Source organism: Gekko japonicus, unplaced genomic scaffold (assembly GCF_001447785.1).
Source record: "Gekko japonicus isolate JY-2015 unplaced genomic scaffold, Gekko_japonicus_V1.1 scaffold6, whole genome shotgun sequence".
NCBI classification, from domain to species: domain Eukaryota; kingdom Metazoa; phylum Chordata; class Lepidosauria; order Squamata; family Gekkonidae; genus Gekko; species Gekko japonicus.
Window position 1 is genome coordinate 1180536 of NW_015166417.1, and position 26929 is coordinate 1207464.

At 42.5% G+C, this 26929-nt stretch overlaps 1 protein-coding gene across 1 annotated transcript in view; it reads right to left on the reverse strand.

Annotated features, from left to right (window-relative positions):
* The window catches only part of ACVR1 (activin A receptor type I), a 109210-nt gene that overhangs the window by 45567 nt on the left and 36714 nt on the right, over positions 1-26929 (reverse strand). The window contains exon 2 of the mRNA XM_015411569.1: positions 14125-14195. Within this exon, the coding sequence (XP_015267055.1) occupies positions 14125-14195 (71 nt within the window). The remainder of the gene's footprint in view (positions 1-14124; positions 14196-26929) is intronic.

Genomic DNA, 26929 nt, shown 5'->3' on the forward strand with positions numbered 1-26929 from the left:
TTCATTTGCAATAGGATATCCCCAGAGCCTATCACATGGTCTCCCTCTCTTTCCATGAGAGCAGAACCACAAAGCTACCAGATGCTTCAAGAAGGAATTGCCAGGCAATAATTTTTGCAACAGGACCTATTCCTGTATGGAGGTATCCCATACATCCCATCAGATGACTAATATTTTAACCTCTTCAGGAAGGAAGGAAGGAAGGAAGGAAGGAAGGAAGGAAGGTATCACTTAAGCAAGGGATTGCAGATAAATTCAAAATGTCTAAGAGGACCTGCAAGTGGTGTACTTTAGAATGCAATAGGAGAGTTTTTAAAACTCAAATCAGTGGTGTCATTAGCAGTTATCTAAGTCTCTGAGTAGCACAGCAAGATAACATCGAGATACATTTTGATAATTTATTCTACCACAAATCTCAGATCTGCTTCCTAGGTGTAGCCTCTAGTAGGAGGTCACTCCAGAACATAGCTTAGCACATAAGAGGTAGTGGGATTTTTGCATTCTCTAGTTTGTGGACAGCCACAAGACTTGGATTCAAACCCCCACTCCCCATGCAACTCTCAGGGTGCCTTGGGCTAGTCACTTTCATTCAGTGTAACTGACTTCATGATTCCTGTGGAGGAAATGAAAGAGCTCCTTGGACAAGAAAAGGATAAGATGCACTAAATAAATCTAGACACCCTTGACATATTAAAATGTTTAAATATTGAATGGATTAAAATTTAAAACATAATTTACTTGCTGAAAAGGTACAAGAAGGTGCATGAAAAGAATAGATACTGTTGCTATTATTACAAATCTATAGAGCTATGACATGGCTTAAAATTAGTGGTGGTGGAAAATGCTATCAAATCACAGCCAATTTATGTAACCTCCGTGGGATTTTCAAGAGATGCACAGACATGGTTTCCCTTCCCCTGCCTCTGCGTAGCAACCCTGGACTTCCTTGATGGTCTCCCATCCAAGTACTAACCAGGGCCAACCTTGCTTAGTTTCCAAGATCTGATGAGATTGGGCTAATCTGGGCCACTCAGGTCAGGGAGGCCTAGAAGTATATTATTGAAAATTAAACATTCCTCTATAGAAAACCATTGGAACTGATATCTACCTGACTGAAATCTGCTTTTGAGTTTTTAGAATAAGCATACAATGATGAAAAGAAGCTCAGTTTAAGAAAGTCTATTTATTCTCTCCTTAACACGTCATCAAGTATATTGCTTCACCAACCTAGATGTATGTACAGAGATAAACCATTCATTATTGAAGATTTACAACAGTATTACATGTTTAATACTGAAATCTGAGGAAAACAAATAGCTATTCAGCACAATTTACTGAACTACTTCTAGAAAAAAAGCTAAAGAAGTCTTTCAGCCCAGTTGCTAGCAATGCAAAATAATGTCAAGAGTTTTTTTAAAACTAGCTTTAATAATAATCATACTGACATAACTTGAGAAAAATAGCATATGGTCACAGAGCAAAACAAAGCTAATTCCAGAAAGCAGCATCTAAAAATAATTCACTGTATGGACCCTAGTTTGCCGCTACAGCACATGTTTTATTTTTACAGATACAGCCTGTATTTTCAGTGGGGTACTTATGGAAGAACCACAACTTCACTATCACTATTTACTTAAAGACAATACCTATCTAGAGTGATTCCCCCATATCCATCCACAAATCAGAATACTTGGCCTAAGCCAGGGTCTAACTGGAACACAGTTAATACATTCAACCATTTATGGTCTGGGTCTACACAAGGCAGCCACCTGGTTCAGCATCCTGTATTTGCATGACTAACCTCATGTAATGGATCAAAGATCATTACTAATACTCACACAGACTAAGGGCCATCTGTCTATAACCCAAGAAGTCTGGCCCTTCCAGGCCCGAAAGACGTCAGGCTGGCATCAGCTAGGGCTGGGGCCTTTTCAGTAGCGGCTCCGCACTGGTGGAATGAGCTCCCAGAGACCTTAGGGCCTCGTGGGACCTTTTACACTTCCGCAGGGCTTGCACAATGGAGCACTTCCACTAGGCCTTTAATTAAGGAGCCACACTTAATACATAAATGCCCTGGGCCCAATACCATCACCGACAGCCTGAGTTCTGCCGACACTAAAATCTAATACTGACTGCATTTACTAGTGTGTTGATGCTACTTTGCCTTCGTCATTGTTACTGAAATTGTTATTAGCACCTTATGTTGTTGTTTTAAGATTTAATGCTTTTATTATATTACTGTTTTTAGCTTTTGCATATATATAAGCCACCCTGAGCCTGCCCTGGCAGGGAGGGTGGGGTATAATGCAAATCAAATCAATCAATCAATAAAGTCCCTGGTTCAAACTTCAACTTGGCTACTGAACTCACTGGGACTCCAGTCAGACGATACAAACAGGTCAGACAAACAGGAACCCACAAAGACCTTCGGGAGGCATCTCATTCCTCCCTCCCTCCCTATTTCCTCTTTCTCTTCACTGAAAGCCCCATAGCCTCTCCCCTTTTCCTGCTTCCTAACTCCTTCCAATCCAACAGGCAGCTTACCTTTTCTGTCCCTTTGCCTTCAGCTCCCCCCCCCCAGCAGCCTCTACCTAGGAAAACTATGGCACAACTGTGTGATGCCAGACACTGGGCCAGATCCACGTGCACAGTAAAGAACCCTCAAGGACTTGTGGAGGAGGGACACATCACTCTTCCCTGTATCCCCCTGACATGCCAGAAGTAAACTTACTTCAGAGTAGGAGAATTTAATCAGGGCTGAAGGAACTGGAAGTCCTTCTCAAAGCAGATTACTCTCTCTACCAACAAATTCATGGAACAACAGCAAGAATACACAAAACCAAACAACCCAGTAGCAAAGGAAATTGAATATTAATGGTATAACCTTGCTCTGCCTGTCTGGAAATTTTTTAAAGATTCAGGTGCTAACGCAAAGCTTTTTTTATATTCCTCAAGCATTGTAAGCTGTGGTTATCACACACGCAAACACCAACTGAGGCTCCCTCCAACTAGATTTATTGGTTAAAGACTCAGATGTGATTACCCTGCTGATGTTTTTTCAGCTGCTGTATTTTATAGTGTCCATGCTCTTTTGTTGGGTTTTAAAATAGCACTATTTGTTTATACATACTGTATTGTTTTGTTTTTTGAAACAACCTAAGGCAATATTTGTTGGAGAGGAGATGTTAAGTAAAACATTTCAGACAGAAAATTAAGAATTTCTTGTATGGTCACATTATCAGCAAAATATATTTAAGCATGTTGTGAGCAGTGTTCCCTCTAAGCTGAGTTAGCGTGAGCTTTTTGTTGTTGTTCAGTCGCACAGTCGAGTCCAACTCTTTGCGACCCCATGGACCAGGTCACGCCAGGCCCTCCTGTCTTCCTCCATCCTCTGAAGCTTGATCATTTTCATGTTCGCTGCATCGATGACACTGTCTAACCATCTCATCCTTTGCCGTCCCCTTATTCTTTTGACCTTCAATCTTTCCCAGCATCAGGGTCTTCTCCAGTGAGTGCTCTCTTCTCATTTGGTGGCCAAAGTATTTGAGCTTCAACTTCAAGATCTGGCCTTCCAGGGAACAGTCAGGGTTGATTTCTTTTAGGATTGACTGATGTGATCTTCTTGCAGTCCAAGAGACTCTCAAGAGTCTTCTCCAGCACCATAGTTCAAAAGAATCTATTCTTCGGCGCTCGGCCTTCCTTATAGTCCAACTTTCGCAGCCATACATTACTTCTGGGAATACCACTGCTTTGACCATGTGGACTTTTCTTGGCAGAGTGATCTCTCTGCTTTTTATCATGCTGTTTAGGTTTGCCATCGCTTTCCTCCCAAGGAGCAGGAGTCTTTTAATTTCATGGCTGCTGTCACAGTCTGCGGTGATCTGGGATCCCAGGAACGTGAAGTCTGTCACTACTTCCACGACTTCCCCTTCTATTTGCCAAGGAGTGATGGGGTCGGATGCCATGATCTTAGTTTTTTTTGATGTTGAGCTTCAAGCCCGCTTTTGCGCTCTCCTCTTTTACTCTGAGCAAGAGGCTCTTTAGATCCTTTTCACTTTCAGCCATTAGAGTGGTATCATCTGCATATCTGAGGTTGTTGATCTTTTCCCCAGCAATCTTAATTCCCGCTTGTGATTCATCCAGGCCAGCATTTCGCATGATGTACTCTGCATATATATTAAATAAGCAAGGTGACAGTATACATCCTTGTCGTACTCCTTTTCCTATGCTGAACCAATCAGTTGTTCCGTATCCGGTTCTAACTGTCGCTTCTTGGCCCTTATACAGGTTTCTCAAGAGACATGTGAGGTGGTCTGGTACTCCCATCTCTTTAAGGACCTGCCATAGTTTGTTGTGATCCACACAGTCAAAGGCTTTAGCATAGTCAATGAAGCAGAAGTAGATATTTTTCTGGTACTCTCTTGCTTTCTCCATAATCCAGCGAATGTTGGCAATATGATCTCTCGTTCCTCTACCTCTTCGAAACCCAGCTTGTACTTCTGGTAGTTCTCTATCCACGTACTGTTGAAGCCTAGCTTGTAGGATCTTGAGCATGACCTTGCTAGCGTGTGATATGAGTGCAATTGTGCGATAGTTTGAACATTCCTTGGCATTGCCCTTCTTTGGGATTGGAATGTATACTGATCTTTTCCAATCCTGTGGCCACTGTTGCGTTTTCCAAATTTGCTGGCAAATGGAGTGCAGAACTTTAACAGCATCCTCTTCTAAGACTTTGAATAGCTCAGCTGGGATACCATCACCTCCACTAGCTTTGTTGTTAGTAATGCTTTCTAAGGCCCATTTAACTTCACATTCCAGGATGTCTGGCTCGAGGTCAGTGATTATACCGTCGTGGTTGTCAAGGACATCGAGGTCTTTCTTGTATAGTTCTTCTGTGTATTCTTGCCATCTTTTCCTAATCTCTTCTGCTTCTGTTAGGTCCCTACCGTTTTTGTCCTTTATCATGGCCAGCTTTGCATGGAACGCTCCCTTGATTTCTCCAATTTTCTTGAAGAGATCTCTAGTCCTTCCCATTCTATTGTTTTCTTCTATTACTTTGCACTGTTCATTCAGGAAGGCCTCCTTATCTCTCCTTGCTGTTCTCTGGAAATCTGCGTTCAGTTGGGTAAATCTTTCCTTTTCGCCTTTGCCTTTCGCTTTCCTTCTTTCCTCTGCTATTTGTAAAGCCTCATCAGAAAGCCATTTTGCTTTCTTGCATTTCTTTTTCTTTGGTATGGTGGTGATTGCTGCCTCCTGTACGATGTCACGAACCTCTGTCCATAGTTCTTCAGGCACTCTATCTATCAAATCCAGACCCTTGAATCTATTCTTCACCTCTACTGTATATTCATCAGGGATGCGATCTAGGTCAAACCTGAATGGCCTCGTGGTTTTCCCGATTTTCTTCAGTTTAAGTCTGAATTTTGCAATGAGTAGCTCATGATCTGAGCCACAGTCAGCTCCAGGTCTTGTTTTTACTGACTGGATAGAGCTTCTCCATCTTTGACTGCAAATTATATAGTCAATCTGATTTCGGTGTTGCCCATCTGGTGATGTCCATGTGTAGAGTCGTCTCTTAGGTTGTTGGAAAAGGGTGTTCGCTATGACCAGTGTGTTCTCTTGACAAAACTCTGTTAACCTTTGCCCTGCTTCATTTTGCTTTCCAAGGCCAAACTTGTCTGTTATTCCAGTTACCTTTTGACTTCCTACTTTAGCATTCCAGTCCCCTATGATGATGAGGACATCATTTTTTGGTGTTAGTTCTAAAAGGTGTTGTAGGTCTTCATAGAACCGGTCCACTTCAGCCTCTTCTGCATCAGTGGTTGGGGCATAGACTTGGATTACTGTGATGTTGAATGGTTTGCCTTAAAATCAGACCGAAATCATTCTGTCATTTTTGAGATTGTATCCCAATACTGCCTTTCTCACTCTTTTGTTGACTATAAAGGCCACACCATTTTTTCTACGGGATTCCTGTCCACAGTAGTAGATATAATAGTCTTCTGAGTTAAATTCGCCCACTCCTGTCCACTTTAGTTCACTGATTTCCAAGATTTCAATGCTCATTCTTGCCATCTCATTTTTGACCACGTCTTTCTGCAGTTACTTGTACTTGCCCTCTGCTCTTCCCCAGTAGCATATTGGATACCTTTCGACCTGAGGGGCTCATCTTCCAGCGCCATAACTTTTAGCCTTTTGTTACTGTCCATGGGGTTTTCTTGGCAAAGATACTGGAGTGGGTTGCCATTTCCTTCTCCAGTGGATCACACTTGGTCTGAGTTCTCTGCTGTGGCCTGTCCGTCCTGGGTGGCCCTCCACGGCATAGCCCACAGCCTCATCGAACCACGCAAGCCCCCTCGCCACAACAAGGCAGTGATCCATGAGGGGGAGCGTGAGCTAGCTCATCGTTTTTTAGCCTCTGGCTCACACATTCTTGTCTTTGCTCAGGAAGGGATGGTTCCAGAGCAAACTAATCTATGCAGTACCCAAATTGCTTGCTCACAACTTTAATACCAGTAGCTCACCAAGTAGAATTTTTGCTCACAAGACTCCACAGCTTAGAGGGAACATTGGTTGTGAGGTAACCAAGTTCAAGTGTGACATGTGCATGCAGGAGAAACTACTTTGATCATGAGATGCTTTGATGTCTTCCCAAAATGCCACAGTCTTTATCTTTTATATTACAAAAAATAGTTAAATTCACCTTAGAGACCAACAAGATTTCAGTGTATCAGCTTTTGAGAGACAAAGCTCCCTACTACAGAAATGGTGACGCTGCAAATGGTAAATATAGATTCCCATTCAGCAAGGAGTTCCAAAACAGAACGCAACTGTGAGTTTTGCCTTGGAGCAGTAGAAGAATGGGAAGCTGGAACCAAAACCTTAAAATCAAGGCTAAAGGAGAGCCTATGTTTCTATGACAAAAGCAGCAATTATTACATGAAGTGATATTGTAGATTGTCTATTTGGGCCCATCCTCAAAACATTTTGTAATTTAACATGTACAAATAAGAAAATGAATATGAGGACTTTAAAAAAAATCCCACCCAATTAATTGCTGGCCACCTAAAACAGAGTGGTTTTGCAACATCACAGGAAGAGACTCCGATTTCAGAAGTCTCTGAACAGAAGCATGACACATACGCAGAAAATTCCTCTCTACACTTTCCTGTCCTCTAAACCAGCTGCACAGGTACAATAACTAGCGCACAGTATATAGGTGTGAAACCTTCTTAAGGCCTTAAGGGAAGATGAAAAAAAATTGTAGAGGGAACTCTCAGCTCCACTGGTTCCCAGTCAACTCGGAGTTTAGTCAGAGATAAGTTAGTTGAGTCAACACGGTGATGGATCACCACAGAACACACATGGAGGAGGAAGTCACTGATCAAATTATGCCTGCCAGTGAAAAAGTAATGAAAGAGAAGGGCAGCTGGCATAGGGAAATTCCCAAACAAGCAATTTTCAAGCACACTGTGAGATGAGACAGTCACAGGAGAAGATCAGAACCAACTCCAAGTAAAGGAGAGATTCGGAGCTACCTGAGAATTAAGCTACCCTGTTTTCCCGAAAATAAGACCTACCCCAAAAATAAGCCCTACCAGGATTTCTATGCAATTGTGGTATAAGCCCTAGTGTGTCTTCTTGAGAAAAAATAAATATAAGACAGTGTCTTATTTTCGTGGAAACACGGTACATATGACACAAGGAGTTTTGTGATCATCTCTGAATTGTTATTTTTCTAAATAGTAGCTCTGCAGGATCCCAGTTCAGATCTGGCCCATGGGGTCAAGTAAACCCTTCATCCTCATGTGATTTTTCTGAAACCCTACAGAGCATTGTTTGCCACACTGGGGGAAGGGAAGTAAGGCTACATACAGAGTGCTTATCCCACTGAAGTAAACAACAACACAGGGAAATTTGAGGCTGGGGAAACAATTAATGTGAAGATAAGGGTTCCTGCCTCACAGTACACATGTGAACTGGGACCCTACAGAGCTGTTACTTAGAGAAAAAAACATTTGGAACTACAATCATGACACTTGCATTGTCCTGTAGTTTGACCTCAAGCTTACTGGTTACAACAGTGAAACCATGGCCACCTTCTGCTTCAGCAGCCAAATGAAGATATATAATTCTGTATTTGAGACAGAGCGGAGATTATGTCTCTACTAGCAGCTACACCCCATACTCAAAAGCCCTCACACTCCATAATCTGCAGACGACTTTCATTTTTACACACTGTAGAGCTTCTCTCCTCTGCAAGTTTCCCTCTCTACTAACAAAAAGCTGTTTCTTGCCACAGATCACCAAGATCTGGGCCAAGATGTTTTTTTAAAAATCCATGAAAAGAGAGCTGTAGTTTACTGACGTCAAGTAACACATCGCAAGTGGCAGGAAGCTATGCAGATGAGAAGATGGTATAATAGGTCGCATTAAACTTTCCTGGTTTATGAAAACTGAAACAGGAGGGGCCAATCAAAGACTTTCGCTTATGACCACCTCTGAATAAACCAGACCTGCAGTTAAAGCTTGTTATTAACGTCTAACTGGGGGGGGGGGGGGGGGAAAAGCCCGGGGGGGGGGGGGCAGTTAAGCTCATGCTACACCACATTTTCCATATACTTTCCCACTAACCAAACAAAGCCCTCATGATTACATTTTTAGGTACGCATTTCCCCTCAGCTTACTAGCTGGAAAAAAAGTGATGTTTGTGTCAATGATCTATTTATACAGCTCAACAGGCACATTTGGGCGGGATGACCTCATCTTCTCCCCAAAATGATTCTGTTTCAGGGAACTTATCACAACAGCACACAAGAAGCTACAGTTATAATCTCCTCAACTGCTGGTTTACATTTAATTTGCTGGAGCTTCTGGTGATACAGCAAGATATACTGGTCAGCATGGAGAATATTCTCCTCTTCATATTCACTAACTGTCTTGCCCCACTCAAAGCAGCTTTACCCTTTAGGATAACCAAGCTACGCACTGCAGCGTTTTGTTTTAGAGAATACTTAGAAATTAAAGTGTTCATGCTGAGCAAGGGGATAAAACCACATATTCTACATCTAAGTAGTTCAACTCTGGGAAAGCTGTAAAAATGGAACAAAAGCTCAGGATTGAAAAAAAAGGAAGAGAATTTCTGAGAACACCTTTCCTTCTGCTTTGATTACATGTGAAGAATGGCCAAAGTCTTCAGTGTTCAGTTTACAAAGATGCTTCAGCCTCATTCAGACATCATAACAACCTGGTTACTCATGACAAGGATAAACACACCCTCACACTACTGTGTGCCATGAGGAACACAAAGTGTCCTGCTTTGAAAAGCTTTCAAACTCCCATTTTTTTCATGACACCCAACTGTGAAAACCTGGCCAAACTGGAGCCCCTTTCCTGCCCTGAAACCAGGATTTTAAGCCACGGGTTAATCTCAGAGTATAATCCTGGTTTTTGAGGAGAAAACAAACTCCTGTTTTTCCAGGTACCTGCATTCAGTCATCATAGCAAACTGGGGTTTGATTGAATGCTTCCCAAACCCTACAGCTGTTAATTGCAACCAGTAGACAAGAGGGTGGGGAGGACAAGAGCCTAGCAACAGCTTGGTTTGTGCCTATTTTTGGTTTGCTGTGCCATCTAAACACGGCCATAGTTGTACTGCATGAAGCAATACTTTGGAGTGCCATGAACAAAAAGCACAACTTCTACCAACAGAATGCCACCAATTTAACAAATCCTATTTACTGTGACTTCAGAGCATGCACACACACACATATTAACCCCAACATCATCTAGTTCCCAGGGAACCCCCATGAAAAACTGGGTAGAAAAAAAACATTCATTTCTAGCCCAAGACGAGTAGGAAAGAAAATGGAAATAAGAGTTCATTATTTACAGTTCCATACCTACTAGGAGCAAGAAAAAGTATTTTAAAAGCATACATTTGCTTCATCACAACTCTGCCCTGATCAAGGTGCAGAGAGGGAGAGACTCCTGCTTTTCCAGGGTTGAGAAGGGCAGATAACCGCCTTTCCTATACACTAGTTACCGCAACAAAACACAGACTGTCTTTCCCAGCAGCATCACTTTAGCAAAGCATCTTTCCCAGTCATAATTGCTGACCAATCCATATATCTGGCCATAGTATCAGCAATGTTCTGTAAACACACGAACACATGCAACTGCCTTATACTGAATCAGGATATCAGTCCATCAGGGTCAGTACTGTCTACTCAGAACTTCCACATCACTTACAACTTGATCACTTTTTAACTGGAGATGCCAGGCACTGAACCTGGGTCCTTCAGCATGCCAAGCAGATGCTCTGCCACTGAGCCATGGCCCCTCCCACCCAGGCCTTTATTACTAATTACTATATGCCCCCATTGACGATCCTGCTACTTAGCAACAGCTGAACGCCACCTTGAGGAGTTTATTCTCTCTACATATTGGTACTTAAAGCCTGGCCATACCCAGAGCAATCAAGCCCTTGAGTGTGAGCCAAAAGGCTCTTGTCCTCTAGCTCTTAGACTAAGGCTCCCAAACGTGAGCTGGGCAAAATATCCTCAGAAAGAGACTACCTGACTGGCTCCCAAAAGTAGGGAGGTGCATTCAGGAGAAATCTGGTTGGAATATATACTCCCAAAATATTTGTGGATATGCAGCTCCAGACCACAGGAGAGAGGGGGAGGCAGGCAGGCAGCTCTCCCAGACAATGGGATCAGATGTTAGGGGGAGCATTAAATCATGATGATTCTCTTACAGTCCTCCATGGCTCTCTGAGCATGGGCAAAGAGGAGAAAAAGCATGCTTGCCCTGAAGCTTGATTCAATTTCATGGTGAGATTTTTTGGAGTCCTGGTCAGTATTCCCTCTAAGCTGAGTTAGTGTGAGCTAGCTCACAGTATTTTAGCCTCCGGCTCACGCATTTTTGTCTTAGCTCAGGAACGATGGCTCCAAAGCAAACTGATTTATGCAGTAGCCAAATCGCTCGCTCACAACTTTAATGCTAGTAGCTCACTAAATAGAATTTCTGCTCACAAGACTCCACAGCTTAGAGGGAGCATTGATCCTGGTGGTTTCTTGCTGCTGCTCTGGTCTGCGCCTCAGATTTCTACTGCATGCTGCTACCTGTCTTCAAAGACCTTTTTCTTGTTTTGTGCCTAGACATCTTCAGGATGGTTTTGCCCACAGTGGACTTTGTTTTAGATATTATTTAAAATATTATTTCAAGTTTTCCTGTGTGTGTGTTTTTGGGGGTTTTTTTGCTGGGGCAGGGGTTGTAGTTGGGGGGAAAGAACCTTTGTTTTCTTTTTGGTTCTTTTAAAAAATCAGTTTCCTTTGTTTTGTTTTGCACTTTAACAGGGTTTAGAAGGCATGTGTGCTTTTGTCTGGTTCTCTTCTCTCAGCTTAAGAGTTTTTAACGTTTTGCATTTTCACTGTTCCTAAAAGTTTTTCAGTCTTAAAGGGTCTGTGCTTTGAGGTCTAAAGTTAGATTATCTGGCTTGACACTGGTTCTGTTAGGCTTATCATATGTCCCTTGCTTAAACTGGTTTGACTTGGATTCTCTGGCTTAACACTGGTTGTGCTGGACTTACCACACTATCAGTAGTTCTGCTGGGATTCTCTAGTTTGATATTGGTTCTGTTAGGCTTGTTGATTTTGTTTCCATATTGAAGCTCTTGGACAGTGGTTGCTATTGTATGTTTGGCTACTGGCTTCATCATAAGAAACAGTGGAGAAAAGTAGAGTGTCTGGGGGCACCTTGTCCAGAGGCACATAGAACTGGACCTCTTCACCCAATGGTCACACACACAAAAAAAATCAGAATTATAAAAACAAAACAAAAACACCCTGAAATCCTAAAATGGAACACTGGTATGGAACTCATTCCTGAAATGTGAATCTGAAAATTGTCATTTTTTTTCAAGTGTACATCCTTACTCAGAAGACTTTCCTTCCCTTTCCTGTTTTCTTTCCTTGTATTGCTAGCCGCTTTGGTCCCCACTGGGGAGAAAAACAAGGAGAAAGGGAGAGGGAGATCTATATCTCCACCTCATAGAGCCATTCTGAAGCTTAAGATATCCAGAACAAACCCCCAAAAGTTTAGTTGGCATTTGGTTCAGACTAAAAATGGAACTATCCATGACATTTTCTTTCTCCTGCATCAGCAGGTAAATTCTGTGATGCAGCTATGTTTGTGTATACAGACAACCAAAAAAGGAAAGGATAAGCACTGTAACATACTACAGTGATCATACATACATTTTGCATGCACATGAGTACAGCTTTTTGTAAGAGAAGAGCCAAGAGGCATTTGCATCAAAAATAAAACTGGGGGATCAGTACCTGGGACAACATGGAAATTAAATTGTGCATTCAACTGTACATGCATTGAATGTAAACATAAAACAGTCAACACGTGCGCATATTTAAAAAATCACGTATATACTGTACATGGATTGTATGTTCAAAGATGTACATGGATGTGGCCAAAGAAATTATGCCCCCTCCAGAAAGATACTCTATATTGGTGATAACAGCCCCCCCCACCAACAGCTGCATCATCAACTACCAAAGCTTTCATTCTCACATCCTATCTACCCCCCCTTTGAATTTTGCATTAGTGCACTCATTCCTTCATTATTAAAACTAAAACACCACAATGACTTGCAGCCAGAGATGCCTCAGACAAGCTTTACAGGAACTAATTCCAGAGGAGCAGCCATGTTAATCTGTTGCAGCAAAAACAAACAGGACCCTTGTAGCACTTTAAGGACTAAAAATATGCTATTGTAGAACATTCTAGAAGCTTATGCTAAAATAACATAGATCTTTAGAGGTGCTACAAAAATCCTGTTTATTACAGGGACTAATGAAATGTTACAGAATATTCCACTCTACATTTCATACGTTCTGTTGCCATCCATTTGCTTTTAGCCAGGCAACTGCCTCTAGCTTAACTGTGACTATTTGGTTAGGACAAGTGAAGCTACAGCGGGAGAGGCAAACAAAGACATGAGGCAGGATGACTTGCAGTGGTGAAGAGCGAGGCAGAAATAATGTCCACCAAGTCCTATGAGGAAAGGCTGGAGGAGCTCAGTACGTTTAGCCTGGAGAGGAGACGACTGAGAGGTGATATAACCATTTTCAAGTACTTGAAGGGCTGTCATATAGGGGATGGTGTGGAGTTATTTTCTGTTGCCCCAGAATGTCAGACCAGAACCAACGAGTTGAAATGAAATCAGAAGAGTTATCGGCTAAACGTTAGGAAGAACTTCCTGACAGAGCAGTTCCTCAGTGGAACAGGCTTCCTTCGGAGGTGGTGGGCTCTCCTTCTTTAGGGATTTTTAAACAGAGGCTAGATGGCCATCTGACAGCAATGCTTATTTTGTGGACTTAGGCAGATCATGAGAAGGAGGGCAGGCAGGGTTGCATCAGTGCTTAGTTCTCGTGGCTCTTTCTTACACACCCAAGGAAATGCTGATTGCCACTTTGGGGTCAGGGCTCAGGCAGCAATTTTTCTCCAGTACAGTTTGGCCAGTGATCCTGGAGAAATCTGTCATCTTCCGGGCATGGAGTGGGGGTCACTGGGTGTGTGTGGGGGGAGGTGTCTGTGAATTTCCCGCATTGCATAGGACTCTGGAGATACCTTCCAACTCTATGATTCTAACTTCAGACATAACCCAGTGCCCCCCCCCCCACAGGTTGAGTCATGACAGAAGCGGGAATCTACTGTTGCTTTCCCTATCCAATTATACAGTCTTATCACCATATATACAAGGCAGCAAACATGCATGTGTGAAAAAAGGAAGCAGAAGCTTTCACTTGGCTGGTAACAGAGATTCATAGGAGTATCTTATCATGCTTCCCTATCCCACATGAAGATAATGTTGACCCAAGTTCCTTGCTATCTGTTTCATTTTTCATGCTCTGTTACACTCTGTTCACCTACTTCTGCCTCCCCAAAGTGCAACTTCTCTGTTGTTCCACACTTGCAAATAAGAGAATGTGTCTCAAGTTTTTATAGCTCTCCCTCTCCCGCTGTCATGACTGATGCACATTCAATGTTTTCCTTGAAGGACGCCACTGAATTACCAGGCCAGTTTTCTATAATGTAAATGCTTACCTCCCATGTTGGGTGAAGGGAAAAACACCATAATCAGTACAGGAAGAATAAGTCCATTTATCATTGTAGACCTAAAGAAAGAAAGAAAAAACGAATCTTTGCTTTAAAAGTCAATCTGAACTACTCAACCAACACAGTTCCTAGAGTTAGGTAACAAGAGTTTTCGTCGGTCACTTGTGTGTCAATTGCCACGTGTTTTAAATCTCAGTTCAGTCAGCAAGCCCAAACAACTCAGAACTCTATTTACAAGTATTTCTTAGACAAACTTTTTAAATGCCTTTGAAAGTCATCATCATGCTAGATTCTGCAAGTTTACGAATACAAAGTGCATTAAAACTGTTTAAAAATCAATAGGAGAAAACATGTCTGCAAATTGAAATTCTTTGACTTTAAACCACTCATGCTGTGGTGAAAAAAGTGAACAGCAGCTTACAAAAGCTTACAATATTTAGATTCAGAAGTAAATGGCTGAAGTGGAAGCTTTCTTTCTCCCTCATCAGGATGAGTACAAAAAAAAAGCCCTGCTGAGATGTATGCAATCCAACGGTTTCATAAAGCAAAGGGGAAAGCCTATGTCTGGTTAGAAACAATACTGCTCAAAAACAGTTCCATAATTACACCAGTTTGCTTAGCAGCGACCTAAGTACAACCACCACCAAAGTTATGAAAGCTGTCAAGATCTCTTTAATATTACTAGATCAAGGCTATCTAATTGTCTGTAATAGAATAATCTGAATTGGCTGTGATTTTTTTCTTTTATATCATCATGGTTTGAATTAATGTGTTTGATTAAAAAAAAGGTTCATTTATGTTCAAGTTTAAATTATTTTTTTTGAAAAGACTAGTTGGGCCTAGCCTCACTACTTCGACCCATGTGCCGTAGTCCGTGACAAAACATTCTGTCAATTTTAGAGGACTGAAGCACAAGATGGGAGGTACAACTTGCTTACCAATTACTCCACAACGCTGCTCCACATGAAAAGCTCTCCCTTCCCACATACACAAAGTCAGTGTGGCACAGAAACAAGAGTGTTGGACTAGGAATGGGGAAACTTGGGTCCAGATCCCCACATAACCATGAATCTGATTGGGTGATCAGTCTGCCACAGCCTACCCTACCTCACAGAGTTACTGTGAGGACCAAATGGGAGCAGAGACCCACATAAGCCACATTCAGTTTGTTCAAGGGAGGACAGGATAAAAATACAAGCTTGACAGACATGTCTTCATGTAAACCACATGAGGGGGAACAGAAACGGAACAATAACAGTTGAGCTAAATCAGTATCATGATATTTGGACTACTATGCTGCCTAAATTGTCATGTAACATGGGGGGAGAGGGAGAAAGAACCAGCCTTATCAAGACAGGGAGCAACATACTAACTTCAAACAAATTTGCTTACTTCAAGATAGATCCAGCTGGCTTTTTCACTCACTCTCATTCAATCTTCAGTCTTACTATAAGCCCTGCCCCATGCCATTCTTGCCCATGGATGTATCATGATCCCCCACATAGCCTTTTTCATGGCTAAAGGAAACCTTGTCCTTCTTGATGCCCTGGCAGAGTGGACCCAATCCTTCCACTAACAAGTGCCATGTTTCCACATCACAGTTTAATGACTTTACAGAAATTATTTAAAAATGCTTATGGCTCAAGGGCAAGCAAGCTGACCACTGTCCCCACATCCCCAACTTATAACCTCCATTCTCATAACCACATTTAAAGAGAACATACCAGGCACTAAAATACCCTAAATTCTGGATCCACAATGAAAGACATATAGAAATGTGCCCTCCACACCTTTATTCTTTGTGGTTTTCCTACTCCAGTATTTCCCATGCCGTCAAAATAGCAAATATGGCTACTTATCCACACACATACACAGCTCTCAACATTAACAGACTTTCTTGTATGTCTGCACAGAACATAAATTAGAGCTGGTAAACCTACAGGCATGCTATGACAACTTTAAAGTGGTCAGTTCAAATACCAGATCACCCCAGGTAAGCCTCTGGGTTTTCAATCAATCCTGCAACTCCAACATAAGGAATATGGCCCACCTTACAAAATGTGTGAGTATTGCTATTAAAATGAATGCAAGGTGCACTATACTGATACATTAATATTGGCAGGATGCCAAGCAGGTTCTCATAGCACATGTGGCCATTTTTTAATTAAAAATGGTTTTAACGCTTGCTATATATACTTATTTATTGATCTGATTTGATTTGATTTCTAGCCCACCCTCCCCTGCACAGCAAGGCTCACGGTGGGTTACAACAATGTAGATACAACGATGACAACTAGTCATCTAAATATAATCTCTAAACACTATATACATCAATTGACAATTAAACAATAAGACAGCAGTCAGTAATACATCCACTCTCACAGGCTCTACGTGTACAGGCAAATGAGTGGACAAAGAGACGAAACAAGATGGCATGGAACATAACAAAGCATGACAGAGCAGGGGAGACCAATCCAATCCTCAACCACCGGCAACTTTGAGAACCCTATGTGAGTTGCTCCGAGCTTCCAGGACACTATATATTTAATAAATGTTTGTTTACATTGTTAAATATTAACAACAGACACCCCAAAGATTGAGGGATCAGTAGTATCACTAGGCAACAGGAAATCACAACCTATGTGTTCATACTATATAGCTGCCCTCTATAGTTGAAAGAGGGGGGGCAGGACAGTTCCTGGTGGGATCCACGGGTAATTGTTCTGTTAGCTTTATTCTGGAAGACTGCAAATAGGATGGATCTATCTCAGTGCCATTTCATGTGTGACATTTCTACCCTTTGGAAATGAGAAAAGAATGTTGACTTTGCCATGGGTACACAGAACAGGAACACAATGTGCTACAGTTCCATGAGCTATGTACTATACACAACACTTGCCCTATGCTTCCTAAGTGAGTGTGTCAGCTTTTTCCCTGCACAGAGATATGGTATATTTGAATATGCCCTACTCTTCTCCCCAATGGGGAATCTAAGCAATTTACAGCATCCATCTCCCCACCACCTCCATTTTATCCTCATAACACTTTGAGGTAGATTAGGGAGGGAGAAAGAGACTGGCCCAAGGTCACCCAACAAGTTTCCATGGCAGAGTTAGGATCTGAGCTGGTCTCTCCCAGATCCTAGTCTAGCACTCTAACCGGCACACAATACTGGCTCCTGCCATTCATGGTTGCTTCTTTCCCAAGCAAAGGTGCTTCATTTCAAGAGACCATTTAGTCACGCTCGGTTTTGCACAGCTGCAACGAAACTACAAGGCAAGCACTCCTGGAAAAGGATTCCTATTCAAGGCTATAAACTTAATGATCATACTGAACCTGTTCTTCTTCTACCCTACACACACACACCAACAATACCCTAATTCATGACTGAAGACTGTTGTGGTGTTTTGCCATGTAAATACTATATGTTTTACTTCTATGTTTTAAAGTGGAGTTTCATATGTACGTTGCTGGGTTGTAAAATGTAGGCCTGTTGAGTAAGAAAGAGAAGGGCTGGATGGGGGAGTGAAATGCAATGATTGGATGGTAGCTGTACCTTAGGGGGCAGGGATGACTGTTTTGTTCAGAGAAAGGCTTTGTGTGAGAGTTAGTGCTAAGCGAGGTATGTATGTGAAGAGAGCAGAATGAAGAGCAAAATACTGTGAGAGAAATCTGTTTTCTGTGTGGAAGTTATTAGCCTGGGTGGCAAGTTGGGAAGCTGAGCTTCGTAGAAGTTATTCGAACAAATAACCAGAATACTCTGTCACGCTGTACAAATCACACTTGAGACTACTGTTTTCCTATACAGTTCTACTTACAACCATAAATGATACATATAACAAATGGTTTTGCCACCATGCATAAATTACATCTTCACCAGTTGAATACTGACCTAATAGTCCTTGAAAGTACAAGTCTCTCTGCCCTTAAAGTACAAGTCTCTCTTCAGAATGATGTGGTCACCGACTCATGGTGCAGAGAAGAGTTTCCAAAAGAAAACAGCAGTGAGTGGATGGCATGGGCTCAAAACTAGCTGTAGCACGAACCAAAGGAGCAGTGACAGCTAACCTAGGTCACTTTGCCGTTTCTTGGGGCTTCATCAGGCCGCTTTTCTTAGTGATGGTGCTCAACCCAGCTCTGGCAAGATTCAAAATGACATAAAGTCTACAGATATGTTCCAAATAGCTAGGAATCAGGCAACCTAGGGGTGCCATCACTGCTCCTTTGGTTCACGATACAGCTAGTTTTGAGCTCATGCCATCTACTGTGTATTTTCTTTTGGAAACTCTTCTCTGCACCGTGAGTTGGCGACCACATCATTCTGAAGAGAGACTTGTACTTTCAAGAAATATTAGGTCACTATTCAACTGGTGAAGATGCCATTTATGCATGGTGGCAAAACCATTTGTTATGTGTGTTATCATTTATAGTTGTAAGTAGAACTGTATAAGAAGACAGTAGTCTCAAGTGTGATTTGTACAGCATGACAGAATATTTTCATTATTTGTTTGCACAACTGTATTCACTGTATTTCCATTTTTGTGTGGTTGTAGAAGTTATTGGTTTAAGTGGCAAGTGAGAACCATTACTCTTATTAGCCATACAGAAATCATTATGCTGTTACATTTATATAAACAGTGAGAAATTCTAGAACTGGTTCCCTACCGGAATCTATTTGTAATTTCACACACAAACGCTTCTGTCCCATTTAGGAAACGGGGCTGAAGCGTTTTACCTGTCAACCGCTTTCAAGTAGTCTTCAGTTTCCTCTCCCAGTTCCGATGTGCTTTTTCCCGCCATTTTTCGCCCGTGCGAGCCGTCTCCAGGGTTTTTTTTGAACTTCCACTTTATAGCGGTATAATGCTATAATGCAACAGCGTTATAGCAACCCCACTGGAATGCCCTGGAGTGTTGTGTTATACTGCTATGGCGCCATAGCGCTCTAAAACAAATGTTTTTTTAAAAAAGGCAGAAATCACCCGTGCGGGCGAAAAACGGCAGGGAAAAAGTGGGAAAAAGTGGTGCAGTCTGAAATGGCAAACCGCTTCCGATCCAGCTCTTTACCAGAAGGGGAAAGCCATGTGTGAAATGGCAGCCCTATACTGGTTTACTCCACGACGGCTCAAAAACGGCTTCAAAATGGGTTAAAAAGGGTAATGTGAAATTTCTATATATTAATATTTAAGAAAAACAACTGTTCGTTTCAGAAGAAAAGATCCCCCTCAGAGTCACCCCCACGTGCTGACCATTCTGTTGTTCTACCAGATACAACTAAGCCATCTTTTTCTTTGGGTCCAACTAAGAATTCTAAGGTGAGAACCTTTTTGGCACTGAAAATAAAGGAAGGCAAGGAGGCAGCATAACACACGTTACCACAGAGAGGTGCCTTTACAGAGGTTATGCATGAAGGTGTCACACAGGAAAGAGCAAAAACATTACAACTGTCATTTTTTATTCTCATGTAAAGTTTGATTACCGGGTTTGATTCCCCACTCCTCCACTTGCAGCTGCTGGATGACCTTGGGCAAGCCATAGTTCTGACCAGGAGTCATTTCCTGTAGGAGCGCACAGGAGTAGGGATGTGCATTTCGGGATCCCGAACCGAAAAAAAAGCCGAAAATAACGATTTTCGGCTTTTTTCGGCTTTTGGGATCCCGAATTAGCAATTTATGAGCTTGTCCGAATCCCGAAAAAAATTCCCGAAAAATTCGGGTCCATTATAACCAATGGGGCCATTGAAGTCAATGGCAAAAATCCTCTTGGAACTTTGCGGGGGGCTGGGGGGGAGGGGGTTTGGGGTAGAGGCTCCAAACTTGGAGCGTGCTTACTGGAACCTCTCCCCAACATACCCACCAAGTTTCAAGACGATTGGACCAGGGGGTACAATTTTATGGGCCCCCAAACAGGTTGCCCCCAGATCAGCTTGCTGCAGTTTATTAGCGGTTTGCCGCCGAAATTCGGCGGCAATTCGGCAACATTGTATCCTATGGACCTTGGAGTGGGTAAGCTCCAAACTTGGAGGGTGGTTACTAGAACCTCTCCCCTACATACCCACCAAGTTTCATGAAGATTGGACCAGGGGGTCCAATTCTATGGGCCCCCAAACAGGTTGCCCCCATCCCATTGTTCTCTATGGTGGGAAAAAAAGTAATTTTTTTCCCACCATAGAGAACAATGGAGGGATGGGGGCAAACTGTTTTGGACAGCATGTTTGCAAACTTTTGCCAGACCAGCCAGCCCCAGCCACACTGCAGCAGAGAAGAACCATACAAGTGCCCCCCCACAACCTGTGCCGCCAAACTGGGTGCCCAAAACCCCAAAACCAACACAACTTGGCTCAAACCAAAGAATCTCTCTACAGCAGCAGCACTGAGGTAGCATGTCTGTCCATTGCCAATGCCAGCCAGACAGGCCCAGCAGCAGGACCAGAGCAATCTGCCCCCCCCACAACCTGTGCCAAGGTGCAACCAATCAGTGCCCAGACCAACTTGGTGCAAACCAGAGAATTTCTGCAGACAGCAGCAGCAGCCCACAGACTGAGGGAGCAAGCAAGTGCATGCCAGCCAGGCCCCAGCATTGCAACAGAAGAACAAGAGCAATCTGCCACCTGTGCCAGGCCAGCCAGGTTGCCATGCCAGTCAGTGCCCCAAAACCAGAACTAGGTCAAACCAGAGAATCTCTCCAGACTGCACTGGAGCGGCAGCACACAGGCTGAGGGAGCATGTATGTGCATCGCCAATGCCAATGCCAGCCAGCCAGGCCCAGCAGCAGAACCAGTCCACCACAAGTGTGCCAATGTGCCAGTGCCCAAAAAACCCCAAAAGCAAAACAATCTCTCCCCTCTGCAGTGGCAGCGGCCTACATAGGGGAGCATGTTTGCTAATGGCAGCCATGCCCAGCTGCAGAACCAGAGCAATCTCAACTTCCCCCCAACAACCTCTGTGCCAGTCACCCAACTTACTGGACTCAGTCCAAACCTGAGGATTTCTGCAGTATAAATGAAGGGGGGGGCAGGCAGGGCCTGTGCAAGTGACGTGAGCAATCACTAGGGGTGTGCGTGCGAATCCCCACTCAGCGCACCTGAAGAGAGGCAAAGGGAGGCCAGAGGAACCCAGATGCCCCCAAATTAGAGTGGCTGCCAACTCTCCAGGTGGTGCCCAAAGATTGAGATAGGATGATTCCCAGGTTGGGGAATCATCCAGAGGGGTCCCACGTATGCTACCTCTAGGAAGGTGGCAGCAAGGAAGTAAGATAGCTCCACCCCCACCGGGCAGGGGCAGGCAGGCAAAAACATCCCGAGCCACACAGCGGCTGGCTTGTGGGTCTCCCCGCCCCGTTCCCAGCAATGCAGGAGGTTTTGGGCAAATTGTTGAGAGTGGGGGGTTGGTCAATGGTAACAATCCTTTTTTAGCCTGTGGCCAGTGGCCACCTTTGGATTTCCAAAGCGGAGCGGACTAGTAGTCATCTCTCCTTACAGTCTCTCCTGGCCATGGAGCAGGCGGGCTGGGTGTGGTTGGGGGAGGGGCGTGCAGTGCACAGGTTCTGCTGCTGTGGGAAAGATTGAAGGTCAAAGAAGACGGGGACAGCAAAGGATGAGATGGTTAGACAGTGTCATCGATGCAACGGACATGAAATTGAGCAAACTTCAGAGGACGGCGGAAGACAGGAAGGCCTGGCGTGATCTGGTCCATGGGGTCGCGAAGAGTCGGACTCCACTTTGCGACTGAACAACAAAAAGTTGATTGAGATGCAATGAGAGTCAAAAAATATGAAATAATTCAGTGATAAAAAGCAGAAACAGAAATCAAATATAGCTTCCATATTTAAAGATAATGTTCCCCAAAATACCATAATCTGGCAGCACTAGCATCTTACACATAATTAAAACCTTATGGAAAGGGACATGCAAAAATGAGTCATAGTTCCTTTAAATATTTTCTAATCTTCAGTTGCAGACCTCTCCTAGAAAACATGCAAAAGGCAAACTGATATTCCTATTCTCCCATTTTTAGGAACAAAATCAGCTAAAGTTATGCCAACAATGCTTATAATAGGTTCAACTCATTATGTTAGTCATAAAAGTATTTTTTTCTTAACAAATGAAAAGAAAAAAACACTGAATTTGTTCATATTACAGAAAAGTGATAAGGTGTTGTGTGAATTATTTTTACATGGAATATTTCTTGTGACTAATGGAACACTATAACGTGTGACTAAAAATGAGACTCGCGATTTCTTCTCTATGTATTTAATACTGAATAGATTTTTGCTTTCAGGTACAAGGATGATATAGCTATATATCAGTGTGTTTAGTAAGCATTAATAACTGCAAGCTTGGTGTGGTTTTGAGGGGTACGGAATCTGGGATGTTTTCCTGTTGGACCTAGCCCAAGTCCTTAAAGCACTTAAAGGAGCTATCGGCTTCCCCACAGCCGTATCCAACACTGGCCCTTCCTGATGGCTTCTTGTACCTTTTGGCTCTCCCTTGCTAGACTGACAAGGCAGGAAGGGTGGGGCCAGGCTTGAGAACAGTTATGATACATTCCAATTTTTCCCTGAACGTTAAAACCTTCAGCTCTGAAGACAAGTTTGCTCATCACTGAGAGAAAAACGTGGGGGGGGGGGAGAGACCATGACAAGTTATTTGTAAACTAACACAGTGAAAGACATACTATCAGAATTCTGACAGGTAACCATTTAGGATATGCCTTTATCACAGTGGTCAGTGAGGTTGCCCTTTAAGAGAACAAAGAAGCAGAAACAGCCCAGAATCTGGTGCTAGTTGGCAGCTTCATTACTCTTGAAGTACATACAGGTAATGTGATGAGGTATTTATGAACTTGAAAATCCTCTTCTTGACAACAGGATCTGCCCAGACATTTTTTTTCCCCTGACAATGACAACAAAATGTTGGGTTGAAACAAAGCAAGTCATCAGGGTGTTGCCATAGCCAAGCGTGAGTTCCCAGGGACATGAGAGACATTTACTTTGGTGATTAACTGTAACATATGCATGAATGCTAAAGTACCATGTGGACAAATGTCTTCTTTTGTAGATATCTGTGTGACTGTCAGTGGGCAATCAAATGTTTTGTTAGTCATGTGGTATTAGTAACAAGTCATCTACCAGAAAACTGTCTTTTTCCTTCAACTTCAAATATTACATTCCACCTGAATCTTAAGCTGTTCATGAATATTGATGAAGGGTGATACTGTTTTGGATTTGTAAGTGAAAATAATTGTTATAGCTAAATTCTCAAGGCTGCATAACTATTACATAAGTCACATGTTTTAAAATACTTTTTAAAGGTATTTAAATTATCTGTGGCGTATTTCCTTATTTTGGCATGGAAGAAGAATCCTACTCACATAGCCTCTAAAATAAATCCTATTTAGTGTATATCAGAGTTAAAATACTACCAGCTATAACACAATTATACGACAAAACTCACACATATTACACAATTCACTATGTAATTACCACAGGAGAGCATGGGGAAAATATAGAACACACACAGGAAATGCTAGCCTGGAAAGAAAAATAAAAACTAGAATGTGAAATTTGCACAACATGAAACAATTCCCCTACATAACCACCAGCAGCAAATAAGAGTTTTGCTCTTCATCCATTCCCTTCTTCAATGTGTTTTGAGGGACACTTTCCATTCCGATTAAGGTCTAGAGAAGACCCCAATTTCAGCACATCAGAAACCAAAAGCTGGGAATATGCATGCCCTCTGCCCCTTTTCTGACTTTCTACTGACAGTGCTGTTCATGGCTGACAGTGTTGTTCATGGCTCACATTATATCTACAACCACAATTACTGTAGGTAAAATCAGTCAGGCTTCCCATCTTAATGTAAATTTGAAACCAGGATTGGAAGTTGATTTGCAAACCATGATTAAGAAAGAACCTGGTAAGTGGTAGCCATAATTAACACTGGCCCAGATTGTAATGCTAAATCATGGGTAAACCCAGTGATGGAATGAGAAAATCTGTACCACATAAGGAAGACAGGCACACTTCCCAGAGACTGGTTTAAATTTGCAAGCAGCAGCTTTGCAGAATTATGCCTGCACTGGCTCTCTACTATCAGAAATGTTAGGTATATGCCAAAAGGTTCCAGTTCAAAAGTGAGAAAGGTGCTACATCAAATGTATTTTTCCTGTTGCAGCTACTCAATATCCATATTACATATATGCACATCCTTCAAAACATATTGAAGAATGGAGTGGGCAGAAGAGCAAAAATGAAAAGCAGAGCAGATTTCTCCAAAAATAAATGGATTGTTCATTCTTCATGTTGATATTCTGCTCTCAAACTTGGCATGTAAAGAAACCCTGTAGTTCACAGAACCAATATCTTAAAGTGTATTTTTCTAGTAGCACACACCACATTAATAGAGAGCTTTCATGCAAGCCACCTTTAGAAGTCATAAAAATAAGGCTTGCTATTAATCATAAAATACTGAGTGCACATCAGCAAGCACTCTACAGAATGTATGGGAAGCTGAAATCTGAAGAGTCACATACCCAGCGAACTTGCACCAGAGCTCAGCAAATACCAATTCTCCCATCCACCTGGACTGCAGAGAAGGACTGTTGTAACTAAACACAGGCCATACAGTCCCACCCAGAAGCTAATCACAATACGGAGAAAGCCCACAGTACCTTTTTGCAGATAAAGTATTTTAGACAACTTTTTCTCCCGGAAATATCTGTAACACTTAAATACACAAATTATGGGGTTTGGCTAGCTAGCTAAATAAATGACTAAAATAGGCACTACACAAAAATTATAAATAAAACAGAGGACCCACCTACAGGCTTACAACTTTAAAGGCATTCGAATCAAAAGGGAAGGAGGGTCAGTAGGGAAGAACAAAGATCAACAGGTGTGCTTTAAGGAGATGCTGGAATGTAATAATGAGAAATCCAGTGCAGAATACACAAAAACTAATTGTAGCCTTTGGGCATCTGGCAAGTTGCCAAAATGGTCTTCAGTGCCAAGCTACAGCGCCAGTGCTGACCTGGAAAAACGGGGAGTGGAAAGGACAGGCAACATCAGCCTGCCTGAAGTTTATATTTCGGTTTCAAATAATTGGGGAGGAAGAAGAAGATAAAAGATTATTCATTTTATCAGGAAGTTGCCCCGTTAATCAAAAGGAAAAAAATTAACAATACACTCACTGGGGAGCGAAGAAGGGTCACATTGCTCCTGCAGTGATAAAGCAAAATAAACTAAATGCTTATTAAAAATTAGACTTTAGCCAGCAAGAGAACTAAAGACATTACTGTATGAAGTTCTCTAACACAAGCCAACATACTGTTTAGACAGTTGAAAGCCAGCCAAGAAACTTTTGGAAAGGATGTCAAGATCTTTTGCTGGCTGCCATTTTGCTCAGAAAATGCAGGATCTGCTGTTCGCCTGTTAATTCAAGCTAGTTAAAAATAAACCTTGAAAGAAAATCCATTGATTTAAACACACACCCCAACCCCACAAACAGTTGCCAAGAATTCAAACAAAAAAGCAAAGTCCCATCACTGTCTTTAATCTATTCTAGATAAAAACGAGTCCCTCAGGAGGAGGACTGTTAAACAATCAGAGGTTAGAATTTTGAGTGTTTACTAGAGAAGAAACACAACCCTCCGGACATCTGTAACTGAGCAAAACATTTAAGGGGTGGGTGGGGGAGAGCAATGATCCAAGACAAAGCCTGAGACAGCAGATTACTACTATTTCTTATTGAAATCATCTGTCAGACATATCTTCCAGTAAACATTTTAGCAGCTATGTCCCAACCAAGTATCACAATTACCCAGCTTTAATTTCTAGATACCTTATTTGCTACAAAGAATAAACACTCCCACTTTAGTGCAATAGGCTGTATAAAACCTGAACTTTTCCCAACCTATAGAGTAGCATATCTTACAAGAACAGGTATTAGTACTTGCAAGGTGTGTGTGTGTTAAGTGCTGTCAGATTACTTGTGAGTTGTGACTTATAATCATTTTTCTACCCGGCTATGGCCTCTGGATTTGTGAGTCTATAAAAACAAAGGGTGCCATGGTTAGAGTGTCAGAATAGGATTGGGGAGACCCAGATTTCAATCCCCACTCTAAGAACATAAGAGACGCCAATGTTGGATCAGGCCAAAGGCCCATCCAGTCCAACACTCTGTCACACAGTGGCCAGAAATACCAGGTGCCATCAGGAGGTCCACCAGTGGGGCCAGGACATTAGAAGCCCTCCAAATGTTGACCCTCCCCAAGCACCAAGAAGACAGAACATCACTTGCCTCAGAGCCCCTATCTATACCTTGTGGCTAATAGCCACTGATGGACCTCTGCTCCATATGCTTATCTAATTCCCTTTTGAAGCCGTCCATGCTTGTAGCCGCCACCACTTCCTGTGGCAGTGAATTCCAAGTGTTAATCACTCTTTGGGTGAAGAAGTACTTCCTTTTATCCGTTCTAACCCGACCGCTCAGCAATTTCATGGAGTGCCCACGAGTTCTTGTATTGTGAGAAAGGGAGAAAAGTACCTCTTTCTCTACCTGCTCTATCCCATGCATAATCTTATAAACCTCAATCATGTCACCCCTCAGTCGTCATTTCTCCAAGCTAAAGAGCCCTAAGCGCTTTAACCTTTCCTCACAGGGAAAGTATTCTAACCCTTTTATCATTCGAGTTGCCCTTTTCTGCACTTTTTCCAAAGCTATAATATCCTTTTTAAGGTGTGGTTCCCAGAACCGCACACAGTATTCCAAATGAGGTTGCACCATTGATTTATA